Source organism: Ricinus communis, chromosome 5, assembly GCF_019578655.1.
Source record: "Ricinus communis isolate WT05 ecotype wild-type chromosome 5, ASM1957865v1, whole genome shotgun sequence".
NCBI classification, from domain to species: domain Eukaryota; kingdom Viridiplantae; phylum Streptophyta; class Magnoliopsida; order Malpighiales; family Euphorbiaceae; genus Ricinus; species Ricinus communis.
In genome coordinates, this window is record NC_063260.1 from 23,316,863 (window position 1) to 23,329,410 (window position 12,548).

The following is a 12,548-nucleotide window of genomic DNA, read 5'->3' on the forward strand; positions in this document are numbered from 1 at the left end:
AAAAAGAGACATGTGGTTACAAATCATGACAAAAAATGTATATTACCATTAAAAAGTCTCGATTCGCAAAGATTTAGCTATTTTTACGCCAATCGGCCATCATTATTATATTGTTTGTGTTTGATAATGCAAGTTTAAAGCTTAACAACTCATAATTTCAATATTTGACAGTTAAATTGCGAATAAAAAAATATTAATCCGATGATATAGATTTAATAATTAAAAAATAACATTTTGAGTTATTAAACTCTAAACTTATATTATCAAACACGAAAAATATGATAATAATAGCTAATCGGAGCGAAATGACTAAATTCTTGCAAATCGAGATTTTTTAATAATAAAATATATCTTTTTATTATAATTTATAAACACATGCTTTTTTTTATTTGAAAAATAATCACATACTGACTTATACCTATATCTTTTTATTGCAAATCATGTGGGGATACACTGGTCGAGAACGACACGATCTTGAGATTGGAATAATTTTTAGTCTTTTCAAATTTAAAGTTAATGCCAAATTGAAAGGACTAAAACGTACATAATAAAAACTTAATGATGTAATTGTTAGATTTTTAAACATGAGGACATAATTGTAATTAGTATTTTAAATAGGTTTGACATTTTAGCTCCGCCCCTAGCTTTATCAATACATAAGCTATCACCTTATCCGTTGATGCAAATTATAAATCAAAACAACAATACTACAAATCCCATCAATTTTGATTTCGAGTTATCGACAACTATAGCTAGCTAGAAATGGTGAATACCATTGCCATGTACATGCCCTTGTTGCATGGCTTATTAAAGGTAGCTGGTATGAGATCCCAAGCAGTAGTGCTCGAGCCAGGGACGACCATAAACTTCTGGGTCCCGACCGAAACCACTGATAAGCCAGTTGTTGTGTTTCTTCATGGTTTTGGACTAAATGGGATTCTTAAATGGCAATTTCAGGTCCTATCTTTTGCAAGAACTTATGCAGTTTATGTGCCAAATTTCCTTTTCTTTGGAGGCTCAATCACTGACAAGCCGTATAGGTCACCAGTGTTTCAAGCGGAGTGCATAGCCAAGAGTTTAAGGAAACTTGGGGTGGAGAGTTGTAGTTTGGTTGGTTTGAGCTACGGAGGAATGGCAGGGTTCAAAATGGCTGAGATGTATCCTGATCTAGTTAAATCAATGGTTGTGACTGGTTCTGTCATAGCTTTGACCGAGTCCATTACTAGAGCTGGTCTAGAGAGAATTGGGTTCTCTTCTTGGGCTGAATATTTGATTCCTCGAACAATCAAAGGTGTGAAAGATATGTTAGACATTGCTATCTATAAGCTGCCGTGGATTCCTAATTTTGTTTTCGAAGATGTTCTGGAGTACGATTAATTTGGTTAATTAGTTATTATCCTAATGTTTGACATCATTCTTGAATCCCTTCTTGAAATTAAAGTATCATCCCTTCTTGCTACTCTTTTTACCCAGAGTATTTAGAAAAGAAAAGAACATTTTGAAGATGGTTTGCAGGTGATGTTCGACAACAGGAAGGAAAGGATGGAACTTCTAGAGGCATTGATCACAAAGGATAAGGACTTTACCGTCCCTGATTATTCACAGGTTAACATGTTAACATTATTATATGATTGAATATCTATATTGCATAAAATTGAAATTTAATGCTTATCTTCTTTTTGAAGAAATTTCGATGAAGTACCACTACCATGCAAAATGTGATGTGACAAATCTTAGAACTTCATGTTTTAATGGAATGAATAATGTGAAAGAAAAACGAGACTAGAATATTCCACAGGGTAAAAGCAACAAAAAGGAAAAAAAATTTAAAAATCGACTATTTTATTTCTTCAATTTATCTGAAACAGTTTTATATTTTTACAGTATTATCTGTTTTTGTTTGGCAAAGTTACGTTTTCGTTATTGCTTTAGTTAATAATCAGCCTTAAATATTTGTGCTTTTACTTGCATTCACAACAAAAATAATCGCAGCCCAACCACATTCACATAACGTGAATTGAATGAGGAGCCAGGATTGAAGAAGACAATTCAAAGAATTGTAGCAGCAGATAGGAAACATATTGGTGCTGCTGAATCATGAATGCAGCAGAGAAACCTTATGTGTCGTTGTCGTGCTTTTCATTTTTCAGGAATTTTGATCATACATCACCTTTTGTTTTTGTAGAATTTTGGATTGTTGAACTATGATGAATAATTACAAAAGATTAGAATTCTAATTTCATTTTATAAGTGAGATGAGTATATATATACAGATGCTTGGTACATGTTCTAACGGCTATTTTCTGAGAAGGAAAGGTAGAAGTGACATTTCCTGCTTTGCAGGAAAGGTTGCTCCCTTTCACCTTTGGTCGCCTGCACAAGCAATCCAGCTTGTGCAGTCTCTGAGACCATGTCCCCTGACCCTATTCTATTTTTCTTCAACACTCCCCCTCAAGCTGGGTTCATATAGGTTTATTGAACCCATCTTGCTGAGAATCGACCGATGATTCAGTTTGACAAGAGCTTTTGTAAATATGTCTGCTAATTGATCTTGACTCTTGAGGTAAGGCGTTTCAATTTCCCCTTTTCGAACCTATTCTCTGATGAACTTCGTCCTTTCGTGAAACACGGGGTTCGATGCTATGTGCCGGGCAGCTTGATTGTTACAAAACATTTTCATAGACTCCTTGGTTTCAACTTTCATGTCCTTGAGAACTTGCTTGATCCAAATGAGTTCGCTGGCCATGGATGCCATTGCACGGTATTCAGCTTCGACACTTGATCTAGCAACTACGCTCTGTCTTTTGCTTTTCCATGTTACCAAGTTTCCTCCGACAAATACACAGAATCCAGTGGTTGACTTTCTATCACAGTTTTCAGCCCAATCCGCATCCAAGAAACCGACTGTATTAGTAGAGTTATTTCTCTTCATCCAGATTCCTTGACAGGGTATTCCTTTAAGGTATCTGAGGATCCGATCAATGGCTTCTAGATGGCTGGTGCGAGGGGCATGCATAAACTAACTTATCACACTAACTACAAAAGAAATGTCAGGTCTAGTGACAGTTAAATAAATCAATTTTCCTACTAAATGCTGATAGTGTCCTATGTTGATCAGAGGTTCTCCGTCTTCTAAATTGAGTTTAATTTTGGTTTCCATTTGGGTGATGGCAGATTTAGCTCCTATTTTTCCAGTTTCCTTTAATAGATCAAGGGTATATTTCCTTTGGGATAGGAATAAACCTTTGCTGGATTTTGCTATTTCTATACCTAAGAAGTATGATAGCTGGCCTAAGTCTTTAATGTCAAATTCCTTTTTTAGACTTTGTTTGACATTCTCTATCTCTTGATTATCGTTCCCAGTTATTATGATGTCATCAACATATACCAAAAGAATTATGGTGTGGGTGTGAGTGTGTCTAACAAACATGGATGAATCAGAATCACACTTATTAAAATTAATGCTTAATAAAAAACAGCTGAGTTTAGCATACCATGCCCTTGGAGATTGTTTCAGGCCATAAATTGCTTTCTTGAGCTTACATACCAGGGAAAAGTCTGAGTTTGACTTATATCCAGGGGAAATAGTCATGTAAACTTCTTCTGCTAAATTTCCTTGAAGAAAGGCGTTCTTGACATCCATTTGGAATAGGTTCCAGCCTTGATTGATTTTTATTGAGAGTAAGATCTTAACTGTGTTCATCTTGGCTACTGGAGCGAAAGTCTCTTGATAATCAACTCCATAGGTTTGAGTGAAGCCTTGGGCTACAAGTCTGGCCTTGTATCTGTCAATGGTTCCATCACTATTGTACTTGATCTTGTATATTCACTTGCATCCCACTGGTTTTTTATTTGATGGAAGGGATACAATGCTCCATGTGCCATTCTTTTCAAGGGCTAGAAGTTCTTCTTCCATAGCCTTACACCACTTGGGGTCGGAATTGGCTTCGTAGAAGCTTGTAGGTTCAGAGTGATTTGAGATCTGACATAGATAATTGCGATATTGGTTAGATACAACATTATATGAAATAAAATTCTGAATAGGATACATCACCGTATGAGACACATAGTCTCTAAATTTCACAGGCGGTCTGGTTTGTCGACTAGAGCATCTTAAGGCAGTTGCTTCTTCTGTGACTTCGTGACATGGGGCTTCTTGTGAGAGATTATCTCCCCCTGAAGGAATTAGCCTTGAGACGACAAGTGGCTGCTCCTGGAGGGGACATTGATCAAAGCTGCTAAGAGAAATATCAGAGTTAAGCAGAAAAAGGGAATTAAAGTCAACACTGGTGGGGTTGATGTAGTAAGACTCAGTCTCGAGGAAGGTGACATCCCGAGAGACATAGGTTTTGTGAGTCAATGAATCATAACACTTGTATCCTTTTTGGGCGGAGGAATATCCGAGGAAAAGTGTTTTAACCGAGCTCTTGTCAAGTTTGTGTTGGCGAGTGATGTGGACATAGCACACGCACCCAAAGACCTGTAGGTTACCTAAGTCAATCTTCCGACCTTTAAGGACCTCTAAGGGGCTCATATGATTTAAGGTGACAGAGGGCGGTCTATTAATAAGGTAGGTAGCAGTTAAGAGAGCATCTGACCAAAAAATAGAGGAAACATTATGTTGGAACAAGAGAGTATGGGTGACATTGAGAAGATGGTGATTCTTTCGCTCAGAAATGCCGTTTTGCTCGGGAGTATTAATACAGGTGGTTTGATGAGTAATGCCATGTTGTTTAAAAAAGGTGGAGAAATTTTGATTTATGTACTCCGTACCATTATCGGAGCGAAAATTTTTTAAGTGTGCATTATACTGGTTTTTGATAAAATGGTAAAACTCTTGGAATCGCGAAAAAACTTCATTTTTGTCTTTTAATAAATAGAGTCAGGTAGTGCGAGAATAATCATCAATAAAGGTAACAAAATATCGAAAATGATTATATGAGGTAACGGGAGCAGGTCCCCAAACATCGGAATGTATTAATTCAAAAGCTTTTTCAGACATGCTTGAAGACAAGGAAAAGGGTAGCCGAGTGTGCTTAGAAAATTTGCATACATCATAATGGCTAGAATCCAAGTTAAACAAAATAATTTGTTGAGAACATGATCGGAGGGATGCCCAAGTCTCCGATGCATGAGCATGTCTTGGGAGTTTTTGATGGAGGCTAAGCATTTCTGGGGAGAATTAGAAAAATAGTATAGGCCATTTTCTAGGTATCCTTCACCAATCGTCTTTCCGGAAATTCGATCATGAAAAATGACTGAGGATGGTGAGAAAATAACATTACAATTTAAGTCGCGAGTGATCTTACCAACAGATAACATATTAGATTTAAAATCAGGCAAAAGTAAAATATTCGAAAGAGAGGAATTAAATAAGTTGGAGGTGCCATATCCCTGAATTTTAACGTGATTTCCATTGGCTACTGTCACATGCTGGGAATCTCTGCTCTGGCAAATTTTTTGTAATTTTGCAGGATCCCACGTCATGTGATCAGTAGCACCGGAGTCAATAATCCAGGCATTTTGATTAGATCTAGTATTATTTTTAAGTGACTGAAAATTAAATTGAACCAAACCTGACCCATCGGGTTGAGGGGGTCCGAACCCGTAGGGTTGCTGGGCCAAGGCATGGAGCTGGGACACAATGTCCTGTATTTGGGCCTGACGGGCCTGCTGAGTCGTATGGGCCTGGGAGGCAGGCTGAATTGAGGAAGGCAGATGGGCCTGAAGCAAACCAGGGCCCAGCCCAGTTGTAGATACACGGGCCAAACCTGGGCCAAGCCCAGATGAAGATGAATGGGCTTGATCCAAGGGTTGGTAAGGCCGGGTCGGGTGGTCGGATCGGGTTTCTAAGTCGGGTCGGTGGAGCCCTATGTAGCCGGGTCGGGGCATCATATAACTTTCGACATATGACGCCCCAACACCCAGAAACGCGCCCCTTCTCCTAGGGTTTTTATCCTTCGTTTCTCCGAACCTTCTTCCTCCTTTCTTCCAGGCTTCCGGACCTTCCCACCCCCGTGCTGGTCGTAGCTGAGGGTGGAGGTGCCAGCAGCCGTCACGATGGTGACCCTGCTTCTTGCAGTGGTCACATCATTCGATGGTGCTGACTCCTCCCCTCTGTCGATCTTGGTCGCGGCGGGTGGAATAGGCCTGGTTGTCGGTAGTTTCTGGAACATCGTTCATTAAGTTCCTTATGGTTTCTTCACGCTGAATCGTAGCTATTACGGCTTCGATTGAGGGCAGTTGAGGGGCAAGAAAGATCTGCAATAGCAAGCCCTCGTAGCTTGAATCTATACCCCTCAGGTAAGTATAGATTAAATCCTGCTCCGCTCTTCTCTGTAATTCTTCCGGATCATTTGATGGTGGGAGGTATTTTTGTAACTCCTCCCACCTGGTTAGTATTTCTGTTGAGTATTCTGTGCAACTTTTGGTCCCTTGAGCGATCTGGGACAATTCCTGTTGTAGCTTGAATATGTGTGCAAAATTATTTTAATGGCCGTGGAGAGTCTTTATTTTTTCCCATATTGCTTTTGATGTCACCATAAGGATACACAGCCGAGCAATTTTACTTTCCATTGCGTTGGTGAGCATGAATATAACCAAATGGTCAAATGATTGCCACTCCTCTATTTTCTCTAATTCTTCTTCTATTAGTGCTTCTGGGATTACTGATTTTGGTTTTTGTTTGCTGTCTGTGATGTATCCAATTTTTTTTCTAGCACTGAAGGCAATGAAAATTGATTTTGACCACTCAAAATAGTTGTGACTGCCTTGCAGCACAATGTTGGTGATTTTGGTGGTTTTGTTGTGAGCCATTATTTTTGAATGCTGGAATGTGAATTTTGTGGCTTGGTAGGTGATGACTGGCTATACCAGCTCTGATACCATATAGAATTTTGTGGCTTGGTAGATGACGATTGGCTATACCAGCTCTGATACCATATAGAATTTTGGATTGTTGAACTATGATGAATAATTACAAAAAATTAGAATTCTGAGTTTATTTTACAAGTGAGATGAGTATATATACACAGATACTTGGTACATGTTCTAACGGCTACTTTCTGAGAAGGGAAGGTAGAAGTGACCTTTCCTGCTTTGCAGGAAAGGTTGCTCCCTTTCACCTTTGGTCAGGGATGAGAAGCCTGCACAAGCAATCCAGTTTGTGCAGTCTCTAAGACCATATCCCCTGACCCTATTCTATTTTTCTTCAACAGTTTTTTTATAACAACTAATTTGATATGCGACTATGTTGTTTAAATAATTGATGGTTAGGTGAAGTAATTGACCACTTGATAATCGTTTTAAGACGTATATCTTTTGTTAAATAATTTAGGATGTAAACCACCTTTAATATCTAAGGAAAAGTAATCAATTACTTAAGCACCTGTACTCTTTCCCTATTCCTTTTCTCTCTTAATAGTGAACTTTATGATGAACCGACTTCGTTCAACTCCAAAAACATGACAAGGATACAACAATTGACTAGTTCTTAGTTTTCTTCTTCTTTTTTTTTTTTTAATCAGAGTATAAGTAAGAATTTCATTTGTTATGAAAGTGACACAATATTAGTTATTCAGATATAATATCTCCGTCAAATGAAAATATCAACCAAACTGCTCTAAATCCGTGCAATTGACATGTTGCGATCTGCCATAGACTTTTCATTATATATTATGATGTACATAATTATGTGGGTGCATTCTATTGCAGAAGATCCATCTCTTGTGGGGAGAAGACGACAGGATTTTCAATCTAGAAGTAGCTCACAACTTAAAAGAGCGTGTCTTTTGATTTCCAGAACCGCCATAACATTTATTGATGATTTGAATGTTTGATTAGTTATTGTTAGTGACCCAAAAAGCAACTAACTGAATAAATCCAATTGAAGTCAAATGTTCATTTTTACTGCAGGCAGCTAGAAGGCAAAACAAAATTGCATTACATAGAGAAGGCAGTCCATCTGCCCTCGCTGGAGCGACCATTTGTTTACAATATCCTACTCAAGAAACTTTTTGCCTCTCTACATGAAGACAGGCAGCAACAGTGAAACTTGCAAATGGTAACATATATAGTAGCCATTTTCCAGAAGAATTAAGTAGTATCTTGGTTCTGTAAGTTTTATATTTGTTTCTGTTTGCCCTGATTTGACACTGTTTCTTCTTCAAATACATTTTGTTCAAATGGTCTGTTATAAGGGTGAGATATATGAAACACCTGTTACTGATGAGACGATACTTAGCATTCAATAAAAATTCTAGATAATAATCTCAACTTCATATCTGTTGTGGTTCTAACAATTTAATGTTTTGAAAAAAGCATTTACCGGTTGATTAAATATGTACATTAAGTATATACATATACTTATGATCAGCCGCTTCAATATCTTTTCATTTTAGCCTATAACCCAATTGAAGACTATTCATGTCAGCCCTTTGCTTGACAAAACTTTTAGAAATCGAGGTCCAGGTCCAATAGGCTGAAGTTTTATCCGTGCCATCCCGATTCCAGGAGAACACATAAAGCCTTGAACTTTCATTGAGACTCTTTTTCTTTTTCCTTATTTTCTAAACTGCCTTAGAAACTATTATCCACTTGTTCTTGGCAATCCCATCTAAATATACAGGATGAACTTATTTTAACCACTGAATTATCTATACATGGAACAATCTTCCTTAGTGCTTTGCCAAGAATATTAGATCCTTGTTAACATTAAGTTATATAGACCATAGTATTAGACATGGCTCCACTGATTTTAGGGGATGGGGAAACCAAATGGTGGGAGAAACATAAGTTAACAATACACCAAAATTCCATATATGGTGCGGCATATTTCAATCTTTACTTATTTAGTTTAAGCCTTTAAATATCCATGGAGGCAAGAGGTGCCCTTTTTTTGAGTAATATGTTCAATGTTGACTGCTGAATTCTGAATTATTGATTGTAAGTATGCATTTTAAACTTACATAGTGCATTTTCACATGCAACATCTTGTTTGCCCGATGCATTAATTTTCTTACGGAATGCAGATTAAATTCTAAATTGTGGACAAAAAAGTGGTGGTGGGGAGGATGATGTGGATATAATATAAAACGAGGAAAAATATCTAATAGATATAGAGATAGTTTCATTACGGTGAGGAAAATAGAACTCGACAAGGAAAAAGAAAAATCTCAATTACAATGGAGAAAGGGAAAGGAGAATGTTCTTCAGATATGTTGACACCCAGCAGCATTGTCTACAATTTTGCTGCTAAGGCCATATCATATTATAAAAGTAGCTTGGGGGCTTCAGAGTCCACTGCTGCTTCAGATACTTTAATAACCTGCCTGCACATGCAAACCAGAAAGACAATGGTCCTGTAATTAATACAAGAACATGCTTAAAATTGGAAAGTCTTATATTCAATTCTTATGGATATAATAGCCTATCTTAAAATCCATGACAGCTTTTGAGTTAGAGATATGGCAGAGTTCAGCAACTTTCAGAAACTTTAGACAGGGACCATACGTCCATATCTTTTTGACCAATAAATGGTTAAGCTCTATCTGGGCCATAACATTTTCTTCTTCTCTTTGTGGTTGGATAAGCCTATATATACATACATAAACACACATACATGCAACAGGAAGTAACTCCCTCATTTTCACAATCTCCAGCTCCATTACCTATATAAAATTCAGTTCTCCCCATAACTAAGAATTCCAAATCTTAAATTTGGACTGCCCGAACTGGAGTCGATGATGATTTTTTCCGATAGAGGAACGTTCTTCATATATATTGTTATTATTATAAAATAGATATAGCGTAGATGCTCGACTCTTGACGTAGATATTCTGGAATAAAAATATATAATCTTTCAGTCGAATTGATAGATTTTGCATTAATTAGTAATAGTGTGCTTTGTTTTAGAATGGCAACGTGATAAAAAATCCCAAAAAGAATTTGTACATAGTACACATGTAGTGGGAAACAGTAGCAAGTGGCTTGGCTTTTGGATAGATAGTTGAAACAACAGGTGGACTACCCCAGACAACAAAACCTCTAGAACTAGCTAGATTTTCTTGTTTTTTTGTTGGACCGATGGACCCCCACCATGCAATCAAATCTTCATAGTCGAGGCTAAATCTTTATTATATATAAATCCATACAGATTAAAAGAAAAAAGATTAGTTAACTATGTAAATAGCTATCTAATAAAATAGGGCATGCAAGAGAAGATTATGCAAACATAATACAAGAGAGACAGAGAAGGTAGCTAGTGATGTATGATTAAGATTACCTGTTATAATTTAGGCATTCCATACATTAACTAGATTGTGGCAGCTTCATTTAGACTTATAATTAGGGAAAGGAACACGACCAGACTCGATATGCTTAACATCTTCAATAAGGACATCATAGTGTCTCTTAACTTCATCAGCGGATTTTCCACCAACAGCTTTGGCTATATTTTGCCATCTGTCAGGTGTCTCCTTATCATACAAGGCAAGTGCCTTCTCAAACAGTTTGTTCTCTCTTGGTGTCCAAGAAGAGCTCGAGTTTCTTGATGCTTGGTAGCTCGAAGACATGATTTTTATATGTATTTGGAAGATATATTTATATATATATATGTATGTATATCTTGATCAATGCAAAGAGAAGAACAATAAAGAAATGAGGAGGGTTGGTGATAGCTGAAGAGAGGATGCAGGTGTTTATATAGAGTAGAGAAGGAGGCGTAGTCTTGGGTGCATGTGGTGGGTTGGATCCAGTTGGAGAATCTATGATACCCCAAAGTTGCATATGGCATATTTTGTGTGACGAGTCTTCTTTGGAACCACAAGAAGAAGCAGGACAAAGAACAGGCACTGGAGGGAAAGAGAATCGGTTTCAATTGTTTTCAATTTCTATTTGTAATTCTTATTCTTAAGATAATTAAAATTAAACATACCATCATCTCAACTTAAATAAAATTTTAAATTAGAATTTATTTCTCTCATTTGTAATTAAAAATATATGTTTTTATGATTTCTCAATTAAAATTAATCTGATTTATTTTAAACTCATAAACTATTCACAAGCTTTTATTAGTGTAATTAATCTATTAGTTATGATTAATTTAAATCGTAGCATAGACAAATAAAAATCATGCAGGTCCGCGAATCAATTATTGGATACAATGAAAGGAAGCAAAAAGCTTTTCTTTTCTGAGAGAATTAACTTTTTCTTTTTCCCAAACAGCTAAATTTCATTAAATAAAATAGGTGTGCATTATAATTTTAACAATTAAAACAAACCTACGATAAGAACAGTTTAAATAAGCAAACAAACATCATAATAAAAAATAGCAAGTAAAAAGGTGAAGAAATCATATGAAAGTCCATCTTAACTTAGTTATTAGATAATAATGCATTTTTTATAAGTATTTATTTAAATTATTGGTTGACTAGATATCAGAATCTCGAGTTAAAAATATTCTCTTGGACATTAAATATATGCTTTTTATCAAATTATCTTCAATAAAGGATTTGTTTTAGCTTAAAATGACTCCTCTAACTCATATGGTGAAGTCTTTAATCCTCTTTCACCAATCTAATCTGCCAAAACTTAATATAGCCTTAAAACTTGAAAAAGCAGCGGACAATGAGAGAAGAAAAAGGGCAAAAAAGGAAGAGAAGAAAAAACACAAAACTTTATTAGGTCAATTTCATGTCCTGGACCGACCTGCGTTTATGGTAATGCTAATTGATTATATTAATTAAGATTAAATGTAATTATCGATCCATTTACTTTGTTTGTTTCAGTTGAACTGAAGTTTGAAATTGAAATCTACCGTACATATTACAATTTATCCTACCAAAGATTAACTTTTAATTTTACTTACATTAATCACTTAAATAAGGATTAAATTATTTTTTATGTCGTTTATCATATGCCAACATAGTAAATCTTTTTTTTGATAAACTGGAAATGAAATTCTTTCTATCGATTGATGAAGTAAAAAATTTTAAAATAGTATAGATTTTTTATTTATTTTAATATTTTATTTAAGTAACCATTTAACTAATGGTTATTTAAAGATATTGGCATAATTTATAAGCATTTGATTTATGAGATATCTTACCTTATTTTAATTAATTTTTTCATATTGACTTTCTCATATAATATTTTCACTTTTTTTTTTTTGTTTGTGTAAAAATCTCGTAATTTTGTGTCGTATATCGTTTTTATTTCTGTTTCTCCTGCAACCTGCTAAGAGTTGAAGGTTTCAAATTTTCAATATTCAGATCCTTTTGCCAATCAAGCAAAAAAAAGAAAAAGAAAAAAAGGAAGAGTACAGTTTTTTCTTTTCTAAGTTACTTGTATCAGTACTCAAATCCTTGGGGTCTGATGGCAGACTGACAGTGTTTGGATTACTACTGAGAACAAACTGCCAAGAAAGGGGAAGCAGGTGGAGGCTATATATATATATATATATTGGATTTATGCAGTTTTGAGTACTGATTCCAGTTCAGGTCGTTGGAATTGGAGCTTCGGCTTTTTCTTAAATAAAACAACATTCCAAA

The 12,548-nt window shown here is 35.9% G+C and overlaps 2 protein-coding genes across 3 annotated transcripts; one reads left to right on the forward strand and one right to left on the reverse strand.

Annotated features, from left to right (window-relative positions):
- Positions 1-650: 650 nt before the first annotated feature.
- Positions 651-8,279, forward strand: LOC8271427. 2 transcript variants are annotated; one of them, XM_048373667.1, is made up of 4 exons: positions 651-1,366; positions 1,514-1,605; positions 7,714-7,781; positions 7,915-8,279. In XM_048373667.1, exons 1-4 carry the CDS (start codon positions 763-765, stop codon positions 8,048-8,050), a joined length of 900 nt encoding a protein of 299 aa, XP_048229624.1. In that variant the 5' UTR covers positions 651-762; the 3' UTR covers positions 8,051-8,279. The 2 variants fall into 2 exon arrangements, with proteins under 2 accessions (XP_048229624.1, XP_048229625.1); XM_048373668.1 differs by lacking the exon at positions 7,714-7,781.
- Positions 8,280-9,088: 809 nt separating this feature from the next.
- Positions 9,089-10,726, reverse strand: LOC8271428 (protein RADIALIS-like 3). The gene is made up of 2 exons (XM_002509447.4): positions 10,283-10,726; positions 9,089-9,329 (listed from the first exon to the last, which is right to left on the reverse strand). The coding sequence occupies exon 1, from the start codon at positions 10,569-10,571 to the stop codon at positions 10,329-10,331; it is 243 nt and encodes an 80-aa protein (XP_002509493.1). The 5' UTR covers positions 10,572-10,726; the 3' UTR covers positions 9,089-9,329; positions 10,283-10,328.
- Positions 10,727-12,548: the final 1,822 nt, after the last annotated feature.

What these genes read in the sequence shown, in the direction of transcription:
- LOC8271428 (XM_002509447.4), bottom strand. Translation starts at nt 10,571, where the DNA reads ATGTCTTCGAGCTACCAAGCATCAAGAAACTCGAGCTCTTCTTGGACA.
- LOC8271427 (XM_048373667.1), top strand. Translation starts at nt 763, where the DNA reads ATGGTGAATACCATTGCCATGTACATGCCCTTGTTGCATGGCTTATTA. An exon ending in TGTTTTCGAAGATGTTCTGG is followed by an intron (nt 1,367 to 1,513) that starts AGTACGATTAAT and finishes AAGATGGTTTGC; the next exon opens with AGGTGATGTTCGACAACAGG. An exon ending in CCGTCCCTGATTATTCACAG is followed by an intron (nt 1,606 to 7,713) that starts GTTAACATGTTA and finishes ATTCTATTGCAG; the next exon opens with AAGATCCATCTCTTGTGGGG.